The 23,582-nt window shown below is 37.7% G+C and overlaps 1 protein-coding gene across 2 annotated transcripts in view; it reads left to right on the top strand.

The window, feature by feature from the left end:
• Nucleotides 1–10,464: 10,464 nt before the first annotated feature.
• The window catches only part of UPF3B (UPF3B regulator of nonsense mediated mRNA decay), a 186,700-nt gene continuing 173,582 nt past the window's right edge, over nucleotides 10,465–23,582 (top strand). For both annotated transcript variants that reach the window (XM_053699197.1, XM_053699196.1), the window contains exon 1: nucleotides 10,465–10,657. In XM_053699197.1, the coding sequence (XP_053555172.1) occupies nucleotides 10,544–10,657 (114 nt within the window). In that variant the 5' untranslated portion in view covers nucleotides 10,465–10,543. The remainder of the gene's footprint in view (nucleotides 10,658–23,582) is intronic.

Below are 23,582 nucleotides of genomic sequence, written 5' to 3'. Positions count from 1 at the left end.
AGGATGTATAATTTGAGAAGTCATTATCCATGAACATACCCATCCAAAAAGTGGACTGAGCATTGATATTGTTCAATAAAACAAGCAATTTAAAAGGTAATACATTGAAAAAAAAGTATAAAAATATGCAGCAAAATGCAAATTTAATTCACACAATAAAGTTGTTATTTAAAGCATTCAGGAAAAATAATAATGTACAATGTAATTTTGAAAGACAAAGTTAAAATTGTACCAAAAAATAAAAAACAAATCTTGAACTTTATTTATTTTTTCGGCTCAGTAATAATGAAAAAATCTTACTTGACATCCATCAGGAATCATAAGGGTGAACTTTAACATTTAATTCAAACATAACTAAATTGTTGAATATATGGGGTTATGCTAGCTAATGGTCCAGAGTAATGTTGAGGTTCATCGGAAAGTATGCCAAGTATGGTTAATAAATCAAAGGGCTACTTGGCTGAAGTCCAGAGGATTCTTCAGGAATATTTGCTAACAAGCTTCAACAATAGGGAAAGTTCAGTGCTTTTTGTTGAGTTGTCAACTGACAGTTTTTACAGGAGACAGGCTAGGAGTTACATGCTTGCTGCAGACAGGAGTAGATTCACAAGATGGCTGCCAAGAGGCCAGGACAATCAGGCTCGCTGCAGTGCTGAATGAAGGGTCAGGAAACACAGGATTGCAGCTGAGAGGCCAGAACAAAGACCATAGGGTTGCCATACATTCCAGAAAAACGGGAAAGTCGCAGATTTTATGATGTAAAAAAATGTCCCACCCTGTTTCCTATAATTCTCGGTTTTCAGGGACGGAATTATTTGTCAGGGCCTTAATTAGGGGCAGGTGGGGCGCAGTGGGCTAATGGTTCTATGAATCAAGGGTTGCTTGGCCCTTCCTCCCCAGTGCACTTTAACCCAAAGTCAGAAGCGGTTAATTATCCAAGCGTGGTTCTATCCTTCCCGGGACATGGCCCCCTGATCGGCACAGTTTATCCTACAGGGAGCAGATACGGATGAAATACAGAGGAGCTTTCTCAGCTGTCAAGGAAGCAGGGATCCAGGACAGCCTCTGAGCATGGCTCTCTATCTCTCTCTGTGTTTGCAGGAGCCCCTTACAGCCTTGCAGCTCATGCAGCTAGAGGAGCAGAAGTACAAGGCCTCTAGGCGCTCCCTGCTAGAGCCTCCTATGCATATCTACTGCAGCTGGCTGATGGAGAGGTTCCAGTTGTGGCTGACACGTAGTAACACCATTACTATTGTGAGGCTCATTGTTATTGCATATTGTCCCACAGCTACTGAAGAGGTGCTCTTCTTAGGGGAAGGGAGGGGACAGGGCTTGTGGGCTGCTCAGATCTTAGGGTTTAATGTACATGCATTTTAACAGAGGAAAGCCATGCATCATACTTGATTACAGTTGTGTTTTGTGCACAGCTAAAAATCACACAAGAACTGGTTGTTTATCAGAAATTGCACTTGATATTGTTGGCGATAGTGTTATGCAATATGTTTCTTAGGGTAACTAAACCCTTGATTAGTCAAATCATGCAACTTTGTTTTTGTTGCTTCCCCATTTCTGCTTCTGTATATGAATGCAATTATATTGTTGTTAGCAGTGTGTTTAGTTCATTGGAGGCTATTTAAAGTAATGTTCTTTGGTAGAGCAAATAATGTAGGATTGCCAACCAGCCAGTATTGATTGTCCTGGATTTGTGGAAGAGAATTATGGCAACCCTTTTTAGATATAGCAGGTATTAAAGTAGGAAACAGCAAAAATAAAATTACCTTATTCGCAGGCAATGTGATATTTATGATCACTTAAGCCTCTCCTATCCCTCTGGTTTATTCTTTAAAAGGATTGGGGGCTATCTGGATACATATACTAAAAACTATTAGCTCTAAATTTTGACTTGGATCCACAAAGCCATTAACTATCTTGGCATATACCTTATTAATAAAATTGATCAGCTATATGCACAAAGAATGTCCCATTATTCTCCAAAATTAAAAGTGAACTGAGGAAATGGTCAACATATAAAATCTCTTTTTACGTGAAGATCATTGTGTGTAAAATGTCCATATTGCTGAAATTATTATATATGTTCTGTGCTTTACCCATATAGGTTAAAAGATGATATTAGACATATGCAAACAGAGATCCTACATTTCATATGGGACAACAAGAGAACAAGAATAAATAAAAGATTCATGCTTTCACACAAACCGGGAGGGCGTGGTTTTGTGTACCAGACCTTCAGGCCTATTTTTATTAAGCTAGAATAGGACAGGCTCATCTTTTATGATCCTCGAAGGAACATAGACCAACCTCATGTAAAGTTTTTATTGCAATAGCACACACTGTGAAGCTCTGAGATTCTCTCACTGAAAGGTTTTCTCTCATAGGTGGGGGTTCGCCAACCACTCCCTTGGTCACTTTATCACAAATATATATGGGCAAAGAAAGACCTATAAGGGATAGCAAATGTACAGTATATAAAGATAACTCTATGACTTTCTTAAAGTGATTGTAAATTTTTACTGTTTTAAAAGTATAGTTATATAGACAATCAGTATATTAACCATACCGCCACTATAATTTTTTCATAAAATTAGTAATATATTTTTAATTTACAATTCCAAATATCGTAGTTTGACTATACCTGCTCCTCCCACTCTAAACTTCCTTATTATCTTCAATATTACGTATACAGCGGTCCCACCCGCTGTTTACGTATCGGCAATGCGCGCTGCCGTCTCAGTTAACCACTGCGCATGCGTTAAACCCTGATTCCGCTGTCAATCAACCTAGTATTCATTGAATCAGTACATTCAATGAATACTATCGTTGTGAAGCGAAGCAAAGGATCTCCACCTTGAGTAAAATATAAAATGTTAGTTATCAAATTGCAAATTATTGCTTTAAATTTTTGTATTCATTTTAATTAGGATATTAAAAAAGATATATATCCTCATTTTAATTATATAATAAAGGTCATATTATTAGGTAACGAAGAAATGAAATACAGTGTATTTTTTTTATATATATATAGATATTATCTAGTTGTGGCAATCATAAAATTAATCTTTGATAATATAAATATGAACATTATTACTTTAGAAAGTAATCCGATTTTATTATACAATACGGAGCCCTTTGAAAATTAAACTTACCGAGCGGTATATTAGTTCTACAATGAACGGACTACGTAAAGTTATCAATTGCGCATGCGCGAAATGTGAACAAGCTTTTGCTAATCATCTTGGAAGAGGAGTCTAACGCAAGCGCAATACGGACGCGTGACGACATCCAAAGGGGTTGGGTCCCCCTGTGGTTAAAGCCGTTATTGGTTCCGACGATCGTGCATGTAAATGATAACGAGTGATCGCAAATGCCGGGTGGAGGATTAGAATGATGGGTACAATCAAAAAATATTAAAAATAAAAGGTATTTCGGATATATAAATAATTTGATGAATGAAACTCATGTTTTTTAAACCGCAATGTTACGCCAAACTTTAGACAGGAAGCGGACTTTACATTCACTTTAAGGGTGCTTTAAAAGATCTATACCTCACATTTAATTTAGTTTTGGGTCCTCAAAAACTCACTTTCATTAATACATGGGAGATGGATACCCAGGCAGTAACAAAGATCAATGAAGGAATAGTTGGAAGACAAGAAAAGAGATAGAGTTTACTTCAGGGCAAATTTCTTAGTTCTTATGGCTGTGCATATCATAGCTATCAGCTTATAAGTTGTTTTAATCCTGCCATAGGGGCATGTAATAAAGCTTATTCGGGAGGAAGAGTGATCTCTTTATTGAGTAGTTCAATAATCAAGTCTGATGTTTGATCCCATTGATCCTATAGCTGGCTTACCTTAGGGCAAATCCACCACATATGAAAATAGCAGCCAGCTTCCTGACAGCATCTGAAACAAGTAGGCTAAAGTACCTTTCTAGAAAACTATATCCTGGGTGGGCTAAGATACTATCTGTATGCTACTTTGATAAAATAAGATTGTACTACCAGATGGCTGCTATCTCCTCAAATATTCTAGACAGTAGAGATGAATGTTTAGAAGTCTGTGAATACTGGAATGTTTGAGAAGATAGACAACCCACAGGCAACAGAGTTTAAGACCCCATAATTAAACTGATTCAACACAATGTGATATGGACTTAGAGGGAAGGGTCATGGCGGGTCTTGAGGGTTGTGGGCATTGCATCTTACCACTGCTTGAATGCTTGAGGAGGATTGATTTTGGGCTTCACGTCTGCAGACAATATTATATATTTTATATCTGCTCTACAGTTCTGTTTTTGTTCTTTTCATCTTCTTTTTACATACTCATATGCATATATACTGGTTAATTGGAAGGATGGATTTTGGAACTTACCTTCATCTTCAGAGGGCTTATCTAGCAACATCATCACAAATGTAAAGCTGTATATTATATTGTATTGGTTTTCAATGATCTTTCCACTTGAGGTATCTATTTTCTCGAACAGTCTTCAGACGAGTTTGGCCAAGTTTCCATTGACATGGTAAAGTTTGGAAACTGGTGGTAACATAAAAATTCTCCATAGACTATAATGGAGATAAATAATTTTACCTCCAGTTTCCAAACGTTACCACCTAAATAGAAACTAGGCCTTTGTTTGATAACTCTTATGTCTTGATTTTTTATATACCTGCTATGGCCTAGTTTCCATTGAGGTGTTAAATTGTGGAAACTGGTGATAAAAAATATGTATCTCCATTAAAGTGTATGGAGATATTTTATGTTACCACCTGTTTCCAAACTTTACCAACTCAATGGAAACTATAGTCTATGTTGTTCTTAAAGGGATACTAAACACACTTTTTCTTTGTTCTCTTGGTATCTTTATTTGAAAAGCAAGAATATAAGCTTAGGAGCCAGCCCATTTTTGGTTCAGCACCTGGTTAGCGCTTGCTGATTTGTGGTTCAATGTAGCCAACAATCAGCAAGCGCTAGCCAGGGTGCTGAACTAAAAATGGGCCGGCTCCTAAGCTTAGATTCCTGGTTTTTCAAATAAGGATAGCAAAAGAATGAAGAAAAAGTTATAAGAGAAGTAAATTAGAAAGTTGCTTAAAATTGAATGCTCTATCTGAATCATGAAAGAACAAAATTGGGTTTAATACTCTTGAGTCTGGAAAGACAAGAAAACAGAAGGGGCGCTTCCTTGTGCAGATCAATTATAGTACAAATGTAGAAACAAACACTTGCTCCTATTGTACTCACATACATGGCAGCACTTGTCGTGCTGTTGGGCGCAGGCTGAAGTTTTGGCAGCGCTCCAGCTCACTGATGTTAACCTCATCAGATCCGGCAGAGTTTTAGACACAGCGTGTTGATATCCTGGTTGCTCCTTTCTTAGCTCTTTACCTCCAAACTGGATATGAGTGAGAAGAGGGATACAAAACACAAATTCTAGTGCAGATCAGTGAGATATCAAATGATATAAAAAAAATCACGCTTAATGGTATACTCACAAACACTGCAGCACTCAGATGTGCTGATTGGGGCAGACTGGAGTCTCCCAGCGCTCCAGCCCGCTGATGTGGCTGATGACTCAATCCACTCAATACAAAACAATACGAAGTAATATGTAAAACAAATTGACACTTTAATTAAAAAACATTAAAAAGAATACAGCACTGATATGTGCATAAGAAGTGTGCTACGCGTTTCTCAGTCAGCAGACTGTTTCTTCAGGCATATACACAGATTACCTTGTATCGTATTTAAATATATCTTAAAGGGACACTGAACCCACATTTTTTCTTTTGTGATTCAGATAGGGCATGCAATTTTAAGCAACTTTCTAATTTACTCCTATTATCAATTTTTCTTTGTTCTCTTGTTATCTTTATTTGAAAAAGAAAGTCTAAAACCTTGGACAGCACTTGTTTATTGATGGATGAATTTATTCACCAATCAGCAAGAACAACCCACGTTGTTCACCAAAATGGGCCGGCATTTAAACTTACATTCTTGCTTTTCAAATAAAGATACCAAGAGATTGAAGAACATTTGCTAATAGGAGTAAATTAAGAAGTTGCTTAAAATTGCATGCTCTATCTGAATCACAAAAGAAAAAATTGGGGTTCAGTGTCCCTTTAACCAATCACCTTGCCTTAAATTTATTACATCATGAAGAACACAGATAAATGGGATTAATCATTATCTGAAGCATACAACTTACGAAAGCAAGTTGATATTTCTAACGACCCCACATAATAAAAATCTGTAGAGCATACAAACGAACAGATACTATTGTTACTGGCTGACAATTTATCAGACAGATATGAAGCAAAATGCCACCGTTAGGACTCATGTTAGATCGATATAATCAGATCGGTACTGAACATATAAAAATGAATATATTTACAAAGTTATCAGTATTTAGCGTCTTTAAGAGTCATTACAAAGGAAATGACATAGGATAGTCCAATTATAGAGGTCTACTGTGAGTTCTAAAGGGTGAAATCTACACATTGTATAGTTTACACATATATCATCTATTAGGTTATCATCACCAGTATAGATAGTTGTTTTTTTCTGTTTGTTACTAAATAGTCTCTTTATAGATATTACTTCTTTGCTGAATTCATTTATCATTACTTCTTTATTTAATAGGAACTATGTGTCAACTTTCCTATTCTTTCTTTGGTATTAAAATACTTTTGACAGTGTGGGAAGATTGATACATTCTTTCTTCACATTTTTAGTGTGAGAGTTACGATAAACACCTTTTAATTTAATGTAATTTCCTTTGTAATGTCTCTTTGAGACGCTAGATACTGATAACTTTGTAAATATATTCATTTTTATATGTTCAGTACCGCTCTGATTATATCGATCTAACATGAGTCCTAACAGTGGCATTTTGCTTCATATCTGTCTGATAAATTGTCAGCCAGTAACAATAGTATCTGTTCGTTAGTATGCTCTACAGATTTTTATTATGTGGGGTTGTTAGAAATATCAATTTGCTTTTGTATGTTGTATGCTTCAGATAATGATAAATCCCATTTACCTGTGTTCTTCATGATGTAATAAATTTAAGGCAAGGTGATTGGTTAAGATAGATTTAAATACGGTAATCTGTGTATATGCCTGAAAAAACGGTCTGCTGACTGAGAAACACGTAGCACACATGTTTTTTAATTAAAGTGTCAATTTGGTTTACATATTACTTCGTATCGGTTTTTTTTTTTATCATCTGTATTGAGTCATTAGCCACATCAGCGAGCTGGAGCGCTGTGTGACTCCAGTCTGCCCCAATCAGCACATCTGAGTGCTGCAGTGTTTGTGAGTATACCATTAAGCGTGATTTTTTTATATCATTTGATATCTCACTGATCTGCTCTAGGATTTGTGTGTTGTATCCCTCTTCGCACTCATATCCAGTTTGGAGGTAAAGAGCTAAGGAAGGAGGAACCAGGATATCAACACACTGTGTCTAAAACTCTGCCGGATCTGACGAGGTTAACATCAGTGTATGCATCGATTCTTTGTGTTTGAAGAGGGTTCTCTTACAGGGACCATAAAAAGTGCCACAGTACATTGCTGAAGCATGTACTATTAAGGACAAAACTTTGGGAGTGGACTGTGATTCAAGAAGCCTGGTGCCGTAATTATACGTTTTAAAAGGCACCTTTTTATCTTTATCCCTGTAAGTGCATAGAGTTGTTTGTGCGCAAATACATTTTCAGATTACTACCTTGAGTCGAGTTTGCGCTTCTGTGTTCTTGTTTTGTAATATTTAAACATTTGCTTTCATATCTTGGTATCCTTTCTTGAAGAGCATACCTAGATTGGTTCAGGAGCAGCAGCAGTGCCCTGCTGGGAGATAGCTGGTGATTGGTAGCTTTGCATATATACCTCTTGTCACTAGACAGTTTAGCTAGCTAAAGCCTACTCTTTAACAAAGGATACTCTGGAAGTAATACTTACCATGGGGTTACTATTAAAGGGTTACATGCTGAGGTTTGTGCTAATGACCTTTCTGGAGGGAAGCTATTCAGAGTATGAATGTTACAAGAGTGGGGGATTGCTGGGGAGTTATTTATTTTAGTGTGGAATTCTTAAAGGGACATGAAACACACACATTTTCTTTCATGATTCAGATAGAAAATACAATTTTAAACAGCATTCCAATTTACTTTGATTGCCTAATTTACTTCATTCTTTACATATCTTTTGTTGAATAAATAGCAATGCACATGGGTGAGCCAATCACACAAGGTATCTATGTGTAGCCACCAATCAGCAGCTACTGAGCCTATTTATATATGCTTTTCAACAAAGGATGTCAAGAGAATGGAGCAAATTAAATAATATAAGTGAATTGGAAAGTTGCATGCGCTTTCTAAATCACATTTCATGTCCCTTTAATTCTTTTTCTAGAAAAGTCGGTATGTTTTTTTTTTAATACAGAAGGCAGGTGTCAATACTGGAATGTCTGACATCATAGCTTGTAAGGACATTATTGTATTGTAAGCAGAAAATCATATAGCAGTGCAAAGCAGAATCATGTTTTATTTTCCCTGCAATTGCTTGTATCATGTGCAACAATAAACTTGCCTCTATAAAAGAACTTGTTTTGTTTGTGGAAATAGAAATAACAATGCCAAGAGAATTAAGCAAATTTGATAATAGAAGTAAAATGGAAAGTTGTTTAAAATTGTATGTTGAAGTTCTATCTGAATTGTGAAAGTTTCATTTTGTGATCTACAAATACTTAGCAAGGAAACAATAAATAAGTGAATAATGAAAAAAAAGGGTTGCCACTAAGCCGGTATTTTACCAACATGGCTGGTATTTTTAACCCTTTCCTGCCAGGGTTAAAGTGCCTACATCGGAACAACTTTTCTGATGTAGACAAATTGAAATCACGCGATCTTGCATACAATCACGAGATATCAATTATTGGATTGGGTCTGGGGGGCGTCCCTATAACGATAGGAACGCCCTCCAGACTGCGATCAAATCCAGGAAGCGCAGTAGGCTTCAGGACAGCCGTTGGTTGTGACGTTCTATTCCGTCATAAGTGCGCTAAAGCCCAGTGTAATTATGACGGCGTTAAAAGGTTAAGGTTCTTTTCAATGTAGAAAATAAAGAATACACATTGAAACAAAGCTCATGTCAAAGTGAAACTTCTAAGTGTGATAAATACTAATTATAAACAAATGAGCATTTAACCCCTTCCCGCAGTTAGAACGTTCCATGCCGTCCTAACAGCGCTAGATTTTAACGCCATTATGACGGCATGGAACGTCCTACCATATACGGCATCCTGCAGCTTCCCCCTTTGACGTAGACAAGGATCAGCCTGGGGGGCGTGCCTAGCAGCGTAGGCAGTCCCCCATCATCCGACCCTGGCCTTGACATCATGTTGTACCGACACAAATAGAAGCTTTAGTTTTTGAGTTATACTATATAATTTATGAAAATGTATGTTAATGTGTTTTTTTTTAAGAAAGGTGGCAACCCTAATGAAAAATACCTCTGCCTTCTTTACCAGCACCTCAGACAGTGGCACTTACACAAGTGATGGGAAGGTTATGAAGATAATGAGAAAGTGATAAAGGTAAAGCAGGCAAGCACAAAACAAAAGCAGAGGAGCAACATAGCCACAAGGCTCCCATAGGATAATTATTACAAGGGGCCTTTTAATAGACTAAATATGTATCTTTTCTAATAGCAACATAAATGAGGAGTTATTTGTCAGTCTGCTTAGGACTTGATAGGTTATGAAAGAAATAGCTTTTTTTTTTACTGTTGTTTTGAAAATTCTGGTTTTCTACTGTAATTAATTTACTTATGCGCAAAGGGACTTCCTTTTTAGAGCTAAACATTGTTTATCTAGAGTTGCACTATTTGACCACTTTCTTTCATGGTGTGGGAAAGATTACCTACTTTGATCCAGAGAATGCACTTCAGATAGAATTTCATATTAATGATTTTATTTTGTTGAAAGGCGTTTAGATATGAAACTTCAAACACAAACTGGTTGATGTAGTTATTCAATGTATTAAAATTTGATGAAAGTAATTTAGTCAAAAGATATAACCTCGCGTTATCCAGCTTCTCAATGCTACTACTGAACTACGTCACCAGAGGGCAGCCATATTGGTAATGGAAAATGTTCTATTTCTGTAGAGGCTACCAATTCTAAACACGATTTTTTAATTTTTTACAAAACACATTTCCATTGCTTTGTCTAGCGAAAATTATTATATATAAACTTCACGACAGTGATAAAAAGAAACCATTTGAACTACAGATATTTTTTTACGGTATCAAGTCTACTTTTGTGGAGCTAGATAAAAACAAACACATTACAGGACGCCCTGCTTTATTACTCATTGGAACCTTCCTATTCACGACAGGCGTGTCGCCATGTCAGTGACGATCACGTGATATTGTAGTAGTCCAATCATAGCAAGGATTTTGAGTCACTGCAGAGAGCCAGGATTCACTTACTTCTGGCAAATTTGTGTCCTTTTCATCATAGAGCCATGAAGGAAGATAAAGAGAATACTAAGCCCAAAGAAAAGCGGTGTGAACATGGAGTCACGGAGGATGGTGAAAAACCTGAGAGGGTGAAGGAGAAAAAGGAAGTCATGAGTAAGGTGAGAAGGAGATTGCCAGGCCATAGTCACACCTACCTGCTTGAATTGGTTTGTCCAGCCTCTGCTGGCAAGGGAGTGATGCACAAAAACTGACTTTTTCATGCGTTTTAACACAAACACTGGTTAGTTGATTTTAAAGTGTGCAGCCTATCGTAGTTAACTACTTGGTTATCAAGTAATTCTGAACTGCTTTGCTAATACAATGTGTTACTGCCTTATATGGTAGCCGAGAGGTCAATATACCCATAAACAACTTGCTATAAGTGGTGTAAACTTTCTCCATGTACAGCAGTAATAATAAAAACACCACTCTATGATATGTTCAGTGTTAACTAGTTTACTATTTTTGTGTTTTGTTTACAGCCATCCTGTAAAATACACTAGTTTTGACAGGCTTTGCAGAGAAAGTTTATTGCATGTTCCTCAAGCAGGGAGGTATGTCTCAGTACTTGTAAACCTATAATAGCAATACTATTCTGGTAGCATATTTCTGCTAAATAAAATGTAGGAGCCAGAAAATTATAGATCTGCCTTAGTCTGTACAATACTACAGAAACATCAATACCCAACATTCTGATCTATGTCATGTATGCAGTATCACTGTAAAAATGACTAGTCCTATTAAAGGTACAACATGTAACCCAAATTAATAACACTGGAGGGGGGATAGTGTAAAGAAAAGGGGGGTTGTAACAGAGCCAACATTATTTTAGATTACACTATCTAGCACAAAATCTTTATACCTGAACAAGTTTTAAAATATTACAAAATATCGGGGGGGGGGGGGGGTTATCAAAAGAACATCCTCTAAAACATTGCATGCATATATCCATTAAAGGTAAAACACGGATCAACCTTTAATGCAGCTTTCTCACAATGCAGTCAGTTATATAAATCCTATCTTAACTTTCTCCAAAGTACATATAATTTGTCCATTGGAAGATAAAATTATCTTCTAGTAATTCTTATAGGGTCAGTGTAGTTACAAGATACATTAAGCTGATAAAGATTGCTAAAATCAACAAAAGATGAATAAACTATTATAAATGTCCTAATTACATTCATTTAGCATATGCTAAAATCCTGGGGATGCCAACATGTACCAATAGGGCATGCAAGTCCCACCTACAAGGCTACCGCATATTTGCATGCAAAATACCAGCTTTTCTCTGCTTATTTTCTAGGGGAACATGGTTTACATGACCAACACATGCACAATGGTGATTAACGCAGAGAGCGCGCAGGACACTTACTCTCACAGAAGTAGTATGTGTAACAAACCTGTAAAAATAAGGGGCTTGGCTGGTGGTCTTGCAATGGACTCCCATTATTTTAAGTGAAAAATGTAAATATGCTGTAACTCATAAAATGATCCAGAGGAAATATATGTATTATTAATAAAGAAAGTTAGTGTATACTGTCCCTTTTAAGAAAGTAATGCAATAGCCCTCTTTAATTATAAAAATGCAAACTCCTTTAGACCTCTTTCTGCCTATTGCAGTTGGAATTGTTCTTCCTGTGGCAGCCCATCTCTATCTAAAGGGACACAAAACCGTATGAACTAACGTACGTTTCTAAATATATAATGCAGCCAAAGCTTACCTGTAAAATGGTTTCTGTTTTAATCCCCAATAACCCCTTTAATTCTGGCATAATTTTTCAGGCATTCATGCACACTTTGTTATATGATACCACAAGGTTTGGAGTAGGGCACTGATAAGGGGGGTGGAGCAGGTTACAATTGGCAAGTAATTTTGCAGATCTTTGGAAATTTTATTAAAATACTTTTATATGCTTACGTTTTCTTTCACACATTCTTTTACCTCAGTTTACCCTTTTATAATCTGCACATATCTCAAAATGGTTTATGGCACTTTAAAATGAAGCAATTATTGTAGCTAGGTTAACAGAAAAAAGTATGTTTGTCACCGGCATTTATCATGTATTGTTTACGTTTTCTTTCACACACTCTTTTACCTCAGTTTACCCTTTTATAATCTGCACATATCTCAAAATGGTTTATGGCACTTTAAAATGAAGCAATTATTGTAGCTAGGTTAACAGAAAAAAGTATCGGCTAGATTTAGAGTTCTGCGGCCAAAGGGGTGCGTTAGCTACGCGTGTATTTTTTCCCCCGCACCTTTTAAATACCGCTGGTATTTAGAGTTCACAGAAGGGCTGCGTTAGGCTCCAAAAAGGGAGCGTAGAGCATAATGTACCGCCACTGCAACTCTCAATACCAGCGGTGCTTACGGACGCGGCCAGCTTCATAAACGTGCTCGTGCACGATATCCCCATAGGAAACAATGGGGCAGTTTGAGCTGAAAAAAAACCTAACACCTGCAAAAAAGCAGCGTTCAGTTCCTAACGCAGCCCCATTGTTTCCTATGGGGAAACACTTCCTAAGTCTGCACCTAACACCCTAACATGAACCCCGAGTCTAAACTCCCCTAACCTTACACTTATTAACCCCTAATCTGCTGCCCCTAACACCGCCGACCCCTATATTATATTTATTAACCCCTAATCTGCCGCCCCCAACGTCGCCGCCACCTACCTACAATTATTAACCCCTAATCTGCCGACCGGACCTCACCGCTACTATGATAAATGTATTCACCCCTAATCCGCCTCACTCCCGCCTCAAAAACCCTATAATAAATAGTATTAACCCCTAATCTGCCCTCCCTAACATCGCTGACACCTAACTTCAAGTATTAACCCCTAATCTGCCGATCGGATCTCGCCGCTACTCTAATAACTGTATTAACCCCTAAAGCTAAGTCTAACCCTAACACCCCCCTAAGTTAAATATTATTTTATTCTAACGAAATAAATTAAATCTTATTAAATAAATTATTCCTATTTAAAGCTAAATACTTACCTGTAAAATAAACCCTAATATAGCTACAATATAAATAATAATTATATTGTAGCTATTTTAGGATTAATATTTATTTTACAGGCAACTTTGTATTTATTTTCACCAGGTACAATAGCTATTAAATAGTTAATAACTATTTAATAGCTACCTAGTTAAAATAAATACAAAATTACCTGTAAAATAAATCCTAGCCTAAGTTACAATTAAACCTAACACTACACTATCATTAAATACAAATACCTACAAATAAATGCAAAGGTAAAAGAGCTTTACAATTTTTATTTTAGAATAGGGTAGGGCATTGTTTTATTTTGGGGGGCTTTGTTATTTTATTAGGGGGCTTAGAGTAGGTGTAATTAGATTAAAATTGTTGTAATATTTTTTTTATTTTTTGTACTTTAGTTAGTGTATTTATTTGTATTTATTTGTAGGTATTTGTATTTAATTTATTTAATTTATTGATAGTGTAGTGTTAGGTTTAATTGTAACTTAGGTTAGGATTTATTTTACAGGTAATTTTTGTAATTATTTTAACTAGGTAGCTATTAATTAGTTCTTAACTATTTAATAGCTATTGTACCTGGTTAAAATAAATACAAAGTTGCCTGTAAAATAAATATTAATCATAAAATAGCTACAATATAATTATTATTTATATTGTAGCTATATTAGGGTTTATTTTACAGGTAAGTATTTAGCTTTAAATAGGAATAATTTATTTAATAAGATTTAATTTATTTAGTTAGAATAAAATGATATTTAACTTAGGGGGGTGTTAGTGTTAGGGTTAGACTTAGCTTTAGGGGTTAATACATTTATTAGAGTAGCGGTGAGGTCCGGTCGGCAAATTAGGGGTTAATAATTGTAGGTAGCGGCGACGTTGGGGGGGGGCAGATTAGGGGTTAATAAATATAATATAGGGGTCGGCGATGTTAGGGGCAGCAGATTAGGGGTACATAGGGATAATGTAGGTTGCGGCGGTGTGCGGTCGGCAGATTAGGGGTTAAAAAAATTTAATAGAGTGGCGGCGATGTGGGGGGGCCTCGGTTTAGGGGTACATAGGTAGTTTATGGGTGTTAGTGTACTTTAGAGCACAGTAGATAAGAGCTTTATGAACCGGCGTTAGCCCTGAAAGCTCTTAACTCCTGGCTTTTCTCTGCGGCTGGAGTCTTGTCGTTAGATTTCTAACGCTCACTTCAGCCAAGACTCTAAATACCGGCGTTAGAAAGATCCCATTGAAAAGATAGGGGATCTGCGGTATGGAAAAGTCGCGGCTGGAAAGTGGGCGTTAAACCCTTTCCTGACTGACTCTAAATACCAGCGGGCGGTAAAAACCAGCGTTAGGACCCCCTAACGCTGGTTTTGACGGCTAACGCAGAACTCTAAATCTAGGCGTATGTCACCGGCATTTATCATGTATTGTAGAGTTTAGGTGAGTTATAGGCTCCCTCTCTTAAACTCCCATTGTGTGCATACCTGAAACACTGGCTAAGCCTCATGAGAAAGGAGGACACAGCTCTTTCAAACTATGGTTCATGAGCTCCTTTTATAAGTCACAAATGTTCATTGGATGATAATTAAACTGTATTTCTTATAAAATAAAATACCTACACCAGTCATCTAGTAATGGTGTTCACTTTCTCAAGACTTGTGACACTGCAAATGTTGAGTGGTATTTATTTTAATTGCAGGACATAATTACTAAAATTCTAAATTATGCATTCATGGGATGTTCTAAGCATTGTTTTTTTTGTATATTGTGCACCATAACGGTTATATACATTATATGGCTAAAGTACGTGGACACCTAGTCTTTACACCTATATGATATTGTCGTACATCCAATTCCAAAATCATAGACATTAATATGTGGTTAGCTGTAAGAGCCGCAACTCTTCTGGGAAGGCTTTCCAAAAGCTTTAGGAATGTGTTTGTGCCTATACAGAACATTTGTGAGGTCAGACACTGATGTTGGATGAGGTCTGGCTCACAATTGGCATTCCAATTCAACCCCAAGGTGTTTAATGTGGTTTAGGTCAGGACTTTGTGCAGACCACTTGAGTTCCTCCACACCAAACTTATGCAAACCATGTCTTCATTGACCTCACTTTGTGCACGGGGGCAAAAACAGGCTGGACCAGGAAAGGTCCTTCCCCAAACTGTTGACACAAAGTTGGAAGCACACAATTGTTTGAAATGTCTTTGTATCCTGTAGCATTAAAATGACCCTTCACTGGAACTACGGGGCCTAGCCCCAACCCTAAAACAAACAGCCCCAGTCCATTATCCCTCCTCCACCAAAGTTTACAGTAGGCATTATGCATTCCGGAGAGTAGTGTTCTCCTGGCATCCGCAGCACTCACTCTTCCATCACACTGCCAGATAGTGAAGTGTGAATAATCACTCCAGAAATGCGCTTCCTCTGCTGCAGATTTTAGTGGCTGCGTTCTTTACAGCACTCCAGCCACTTTGTGGCTGTGCTGCTCTTGTGTACTTCACAATAATAGCACTTACAGTTGACCAGGGCAGATCTAATAGGACAGTAATTTCACCAACTGTCTTGTGGCAATGAAGGCATCCTATCACAGTACCGTTTTTAAAGTTGCTGAGCCTCTTTTGTGCGACCCATTTTATGGCTATGTGTTGGATTTTATGCACCAATGGTTGGGATTGGGTAAGGGGTTAAAGCATATCTGTATTTTACTCATACCTTAAAATATAATCCATATAATCTCCACAGCAAATTTTGCCAGCCAGGTTGTGTTATAAAGTAGCCAGGTGGGGCCAGTTTAATACTTTACATATATAACATTTTCTGTTTTCCAAAGCACAAATTAATTGCATAATTTAACATAAATTTATTTAATGATGTTCAGCATTTTAAAAGGATAGTAAACACCAAAAATGTTATTGTTTAAAAAATGTAGCTTATCCCTTTTATTTACCATTCCCCAGTTTTGCATAACCAACACTGTTATAGGAATATACTTTTTTAACTCTGATTACCTTGCATCTAAGCTTCTGCAGACTGCCTCCTTATCTCAGATCTTTGACAGACTTGCATATCAGGCAATTAGTGCTGACTCTTAAATAACTGGACATGCATGAGTACAATGTTATTTATATGAAACACATGAACTAACGCCCTCTAGCTGTTTAAAACTGTCAAATGCATTCAGATAAGAGACGTCCTTCAAGGGCTTAGCATATAAACCTACCTAGGTTCAACTAAGAACACCAAGAGATCAAAGCAAATTTGCTAATAAAAGTAAGTTAGAAAGTTTTTTAAAATTACATGCCCTATCATAAAAGTAAAAGTTTTTTAATCATAAAAGTTTAATTTAGACTTTACTATCCCTTTTAGCTTAATATTGGCTATGATTTTGGCCAGATGGTGCACCCAAAAAAAGGTCCTGGGGAAAATGGTTACGTGGATGCCGAAATATATATGCATTTCTGCAGTACTATCAAAACCAAGGCAGACTTTATTAAAGGGCCATAATACCCAAATGTTTAAACACTTGAAAGTGATGCAGCATAGCTGTAAAAAGCTGACTAGAAAATATCACCTCAACATCTCTATGTAAAAAAGTAAGATATTTTACCTCAAAAGTTCCTCAGTAGCCACATCCCATTGTAAAGGATTTCTAAGCAGCATTTTAGTGTGTCTGTCCTGGGACAGCTTAGGGGATGAGCCTCGTGCACTCTCATATTATTTCCCTATTCAGCTTACTATGAAATCTCATGAGATCACAGTTAAAGAGTTCATGACCTCAGCACTGCTGATTCTGATTGGCTGCTGTTCATTTCTTAATTTTTTTATTTTTTTTTTAACCTGCAGCTGGGAGTAGCTGAGTTTAACTTTTTACACAGAACTTACTCTGCTGAGCTGATGAGATTGTGAGGTAAAATATCTTCCTTTTTTACATAGAGATGCTCAGGTGATATTTTCCTGTCAGCTTTTTACAGTTATACTGCATCAGTTTCAAGTGATTTAGCATATGAGTATTATGTCCCTTTATATCACGGTTTCAGAAAAAAGGACGGGGGCGGAGCCAAGCAGCGCACAGCAATGGTTGTGTGAGATCGGAGCTCCGGAGTATGATACACTAAAAAGGTGGTTAATGCCCTGAGGCGGAATGAAAAAAGGCAAGCACATTCCAGACTAAGCGACAGGGAAATGTCCTGGCTGTTTTTCTGACAGCTCCGGTCACCGCAACTACATGCAGCAACTTTTGAGCCTAAAAGGAGTTGGGAGCAAATGCAGCAGGCGCCATTTTAGTTGCACCACGCAGCTACTGAGAGAAGTACGGATGGACTTGTAGCTGATGTACGCTGAAGGGTGAGCATTATTGAAGCAAAGGTGGCAATAGAAGTGACACTGTTTGGCACTGGTGATAGCAACTCAGTTGTGGGGAAATGAAGGAATAACAACTAGCAAGCTATAAAGGCAGTGGCGCAATACAAGCAAGACGCACTACATTTAAAAACGCACATGGCTGCTACGGATGTGACTATGCACTACAGGTCTTACCCTAATATGTTAAATACATGAGCGCCTGATACCCCAAGCGGTAGTTATATTAAATGTGGTCAATTTAAGCAAGTCTCTGGAGGATTGTATACTTAGAATAGCAAATCCCTCTTGCAAAGCTGGTAATATCATAAATCCACAGGACTCTAGAGACACACATCAAGCCTTAATTTCACATACTCTCAGAGTATTTGTTCCATCTTACACCCTGTAAAGGTTACACTTATATTGAAGACTGCTGAGATAAAAAACAAAGCACTTTATACATATTATCGCTAACCACAGGACTGTGCAGAGATCTGGGTAGACAGCAGCTACTTTTAAACTTAAGATGTCTTCCAGAAGAGTTCAGAAACCTGAGAAAAGTAGTAAAATGACTTCCATGGACACATTCCTGAGATCCAATATACCTAGCAAACAAATAGAAACTACAACTATGGAGACAGAGGGTGACTCTGATATGGACTCTGAGCATTGTAAATCTCTAGCTGCCCAGACACCTGCAACTAAGGCTGATTTAACCCTTTTAGTTTCGAAGCAAGACATTGCAACGAACTTTGAGAAACTGTGGGACAAAATTGATGGTCTCCACGCCACAGTAACCAGCAGTTTATCAGACATTAAAAATGATATACTAGAAATTGGAAACAGGGTAGACACTTTGGAGAATGATAGAGGAGATTTAGAAGAGAACGTCTGTTATGTCGCAAACGGTTGCCTTCCAGCAACAACAAATAGCTGATCTTCAGGATAAGATGGAAGATGTTGAAAATCGCAACAGAAGATCGAATTTACGAATAAAGGGCATACCGGAATCCATCAATACACCAGACCTTCTCCCTTATCTACAGGGTCTCTTTAAAGCTATTACAATGGCTACAGACGACACAGACTATCAAATTGAGAGAGCCCACAGAGCACTTCGGGCTAGGCCACAAAGAGATATGCCACCAAGAGATGTGATCATCAAACTCCTCAAATTTATTGATAAGGAAAAAATCTTAAACGCATCTCGCAAGAATCCCACATTCAAATACCAAGGGAATGTGGTACAGTTATTCCAAGACCTGTGCGTGAGAACATTACAGCGACGGGGGAGACTAAGGCCATTAACATCACTGCTCAGAAAACATCAAATTCCCTACCGCTGGGGCTTTCCTTTTGCCCTTAACATACTCAAGGATGGCAAGGTGACCACGATCAGGACAACCCATGAGATACCTGAGGTTTGTAGAAGCTTTGGTATAGAAACACCGGACATTCCACCTGATCCTGACCCCGGGGAGAAAACGAGGACACAAGCACCAATGCAAACAAACAAGAAGTCCACCTGGACAAAAGTTAATAACAAGAGATTTAGACCCTGATCTCACCTTTGGACTATAACTGCCTAAAGATATATCGAATACGAGAGACTGGTAAGACTTCCTCCCGGACATTGTCTCGGCAGTGTCGTGGAGGCTACATGTTGCATAGACAAATTATGATAGCCAAGGGTATGAGACTGTTAACACAAAGGTCACAAGTATAGGCTAAACTTTATCTGGTATACCATACCACCTATAGAAAACTGAGATAATGTTATGAGATACGTAGTATCATCTCCTACACGTTATGTTAATGCTTAATATACACTTTATGTTATGTATTCTTTGTTGTTTTTTCTGTTCCGTTCTACAGGGAAAATCAGAGTTATTTATGCTATTTAAATGTATTGAACTATGCCAGTCTCGCTTCATACAAGGTAATAACCACACCCAGAGTTTCACTAGAGATGGAGATCAGGAGTTTGTTGTTGGGGTCTCACAAGATGGTAAGAACTGTGATATACTAAAGCAATCAGGTAGAGAGGAAGAGCTTATGATTCATGACTGGTTGTATGATTGGGGTGATACACTATTATGACTGCATCTCTGGACTTTCCTGGAGTTAGTTTGATATCTCACAATGTAAGAGGTCTTAACTCAGATATAAAGAGGAAGACTGCACTGACACAATACAAGAGGCTTAAAGCCAATATTTTGTTTTTACAGGAGACCCACTTTTTGAATACACAGATACCTAAGTACTGGTCAAGAGAATATACACAACACTTCCATGCTACTTCTGACACTAAGACTAAGGGAGTATCTATTTTGATTCACTCATCTTTGAATTTTGAGCATAGGGACACAGTGAAAGACAAAGAAGGTCGATATATCTTGGTAAGGGGCAACATACAGGGTACAGAAATAGTACTTTGGAATATCTATGTGCCAAATGAGCAACAGGAACCATTTTTTAGACATATATCTAACTTACTTACCAATTGGTCTAGATCGAGAATAATATTAGCAGGAGATTTCAATATAGATCTGGCAGCGTTGAGGAAGATCACGACAGGAAATATATCAAAGAAAAAATTAAGACAAAAAGCGATAGCTACAAAAATTGACGACTTACTTTCACCACATGGGCTACAAGATAGCTGGGTTACACTATACGGGGACACAGCGGACACTACATACTATTCCTCAGCACACAAATGCTACACGAAAATTGATTATATCCTCACTAGCCAAATAATGCAGCCCATCTTACGCAAGGCAAACGTACATACTACTACTCAGCAGCTAGATTAGCTCAAAACTCTCTTTTAGGGAGGAAACAAGAGGACGTAATATGGCCCCAGTTAGAAGCTATCATTGGGGGTTATGATGGCCCAGACGATATATTATGGGGTAAAGAAGCTAGAGGGAGACCCGGGGGCTACCAGAACCCGATTACTAAAATAGCTGTCAAGCAACTAGCAATAACCAATAGAAATGGAACACTATTACCGACTAATTCTTTAATAAGACCATTAAAATATATAATTTCAGGGGAATTACATAAACTGATAGACAAGTGGGCACATAAGGATTTATACCGGATAGCAGACTTTTTAATTAATAGGAAGATTTTGACTTACACCCAACTACAGGACAAACTTAGACCTATGCATCTGCAGTGGTTTGTATATCTACATATAGCCTCAGCACTCACGCTATATAACAGGACTGGGAGGGAGGCCAGGACCAAAAACATTTTTGAGAGACTCTGCAGTGCAGAAAATAGACAGAAAAGTGCGGTGTCCCACTTATATTTATATATACAGGAAACACACACAATTTCAAAGCCACAAATTGTCCTCCATTGGGAAGCACACTTAGGTGAAACATACGACCTAAAGACTTGGAACCAGATTTTTCTGAATTCCAGTAGGGGCTTGCTGGGAGCGAGAATCAAGACAACATTTCGCTGGTATTTAACCCCTTTAAAAACAGCACATATGGTGAAGGGAGGTTCCAGGCAGTGCTATAGAGGTTGCACACCGCTAGGTACATATTTTCATATGTGGTGGGAGTGCCCGGAAGTACGAAATGTATGGCTCGACCTATCTAAGATGATAACCACTATATTAGAGGAACAGGTAACACTGACGCCCATGCAGGCCTTGCTGAATGGTGAGGATCCAAGATTCAATGCACCCATAAATAAATTCATTAGAATTGTATGTACGGTGACTCGTATATCTATAGCAAAATATTGGAAGGTGGGAATACCGGAGAGAATGGAGGTGCTTGGGAGGATTAGAAATATGTTTGGTTTATGCGAGACTGCAGCATACATACAAGATGAGGTGGAGTCTTTTAATAGAGTCTGGTTTTACTGGATCCTTAATGAAAAACATGTATAGGATAAGCTACCATGTAAGGGAGAAAGAAACAGCAGTTTGAGAGCAGCGGTAGACACTGCAGATGAGAGTACTTGGTGGGCTCTGTGGATGTTTAAGATGTGGAGATTGCTTAAGAAATGTTTATTGATAATACACCAAATTAAAAGGTGAGGCGAGCTGGCATAATGGTTATATAGGTTACTCATGTTAATTGTTAAACATTGTTAGATCTTAAAATTGTAACAATTGGACTCATGTTTTTACTGGAGCTTCAACCTGTAACACACAGTGAAGACTGGTTAAAGAAAATGTTGATATGAAAAATGCGGTACAATGATAAGAAATGTGAAATAGATGCTTTACAGTTGTGACTTATTTATTGTATCTGCCATTGATATAGACTGTGTATCGTACCGATTGTTCAATAAAAAAAATATTTCAATCTAAATCACGGTTTCACCCGAATTTACAAATTTGGTAACACTTAGTAGATCTAACAAATTCCAAAAACCAAGGATCTTCATTTTTACTTTTGTTTGTTAAAGGGTCATTAAACACTGAATAAATGCTATATACATGATGCATTCAAAGAAAAGTTTAGTTAGAGAATAACATGTAGATGTATTTTTTTTAAAGTTTCATTAGCTGTTTAAATATTGACAAAACAAGTGTAAAGTTTAGTGTCTATAAAACAATGGAAGCTGCCAATGTTGTAACTTAGGTTACCTTCTCTGCTGTGGCCAATTATGGACAGTTATAAATAGGTCACTAGAGTATGAAGCCAATGGCTGTGTGGAATAAAACAGTATCGATTTATCAAGGGGTCGATTTATCAAAGGCTTCGCAAGCCTTTCGACCCACTACGGCTGCAGGTTCTCACAAGATAACAAGCAGTTGTTATCCCTTATCTTTCGCCACCTCTAAAGTGGCGAAATTCAATATCTGCGGTCTAGTCCAACCGGGGAGATTGACAGCGCGTGGGCAGGGGGCGGGATTGCACACGAGCTCAAAATAGCGTTCGTGTGCAATGCTGAATTCCGCCAGGGCAATGCAGCCCGCCAGAGGTGAGCTGCGGCGGACAGGGGCGCGTATGTGCGCCTCAGCTTGATAAATCGCCCTCTAACAGTAGCTGAAAAGCTCACAATTTTAGAATGGAACTACTGGAAAAGAGGACCAAATAAATGATTAATTATATTGCAGAGTATGTGTATGTATGTTTCCTTGGCCAGGGTGCTGAGTGAAATTTCAAATATAAACAGAAGAAAACTGCACTCACAGGGCTTGACAGCAAAATATGTCCTTTATTCAAGTGACGTTTCGGGGCATTCAACCCTTCATCAGACTAACAGAACACTAATACCAAACTTAAATACCATATAAGCCCCTCCCCCTATTGGAAAAACAGCCAAAGCAGTAGTCATAGCAACCTATGTGATAACACATGATTAGAAAAACAAAGCAGAATCTGTTTTACATGTCATTTCATACAAAGTGTCAAATACAGGTGTTGTATTACAATATGACAATATGCAGAGAAACAGTGTGTCCCATAGACATAGAAAAGAGCAAACAGTGAGTGAATGTTATCCCATAATAATCTATTATATCCCATAATACAAAACTCAAACAAAACCTAAAAACGGATCAAGATGTAAACTTTACATAATGCCTATATACAAGTTGAACCTACCCCTGCAGCAGGTGCTAAGTCTTTCACTGTGTGCCCCTGCTCCACAAAATGCTTGGCCACTGGCTGGTCACTTTTTTTCCTTTGTCAAGTGCAGTCCGTATAGCACTCCGATGGTTAGCC

The sequence above is a fragment of the Bombina bombina genome, chromosome 1 (genome assembly GCF_027579735.1).
Source record: "Bombina bombina isolate aBomBom1 chromosome 1, aBomBom1.pri, whole genome shotgun sequence".
NCBI lineage: Eukaryota > Metazoa > Chordata > Amphibia > Anura > Bombinatoridae > Bombina > Bombina bombina.
Note: the sequence above shows the minus strand (reverse complement) of the source record. Positions and strands in the feature narration are given on the sequence as shown.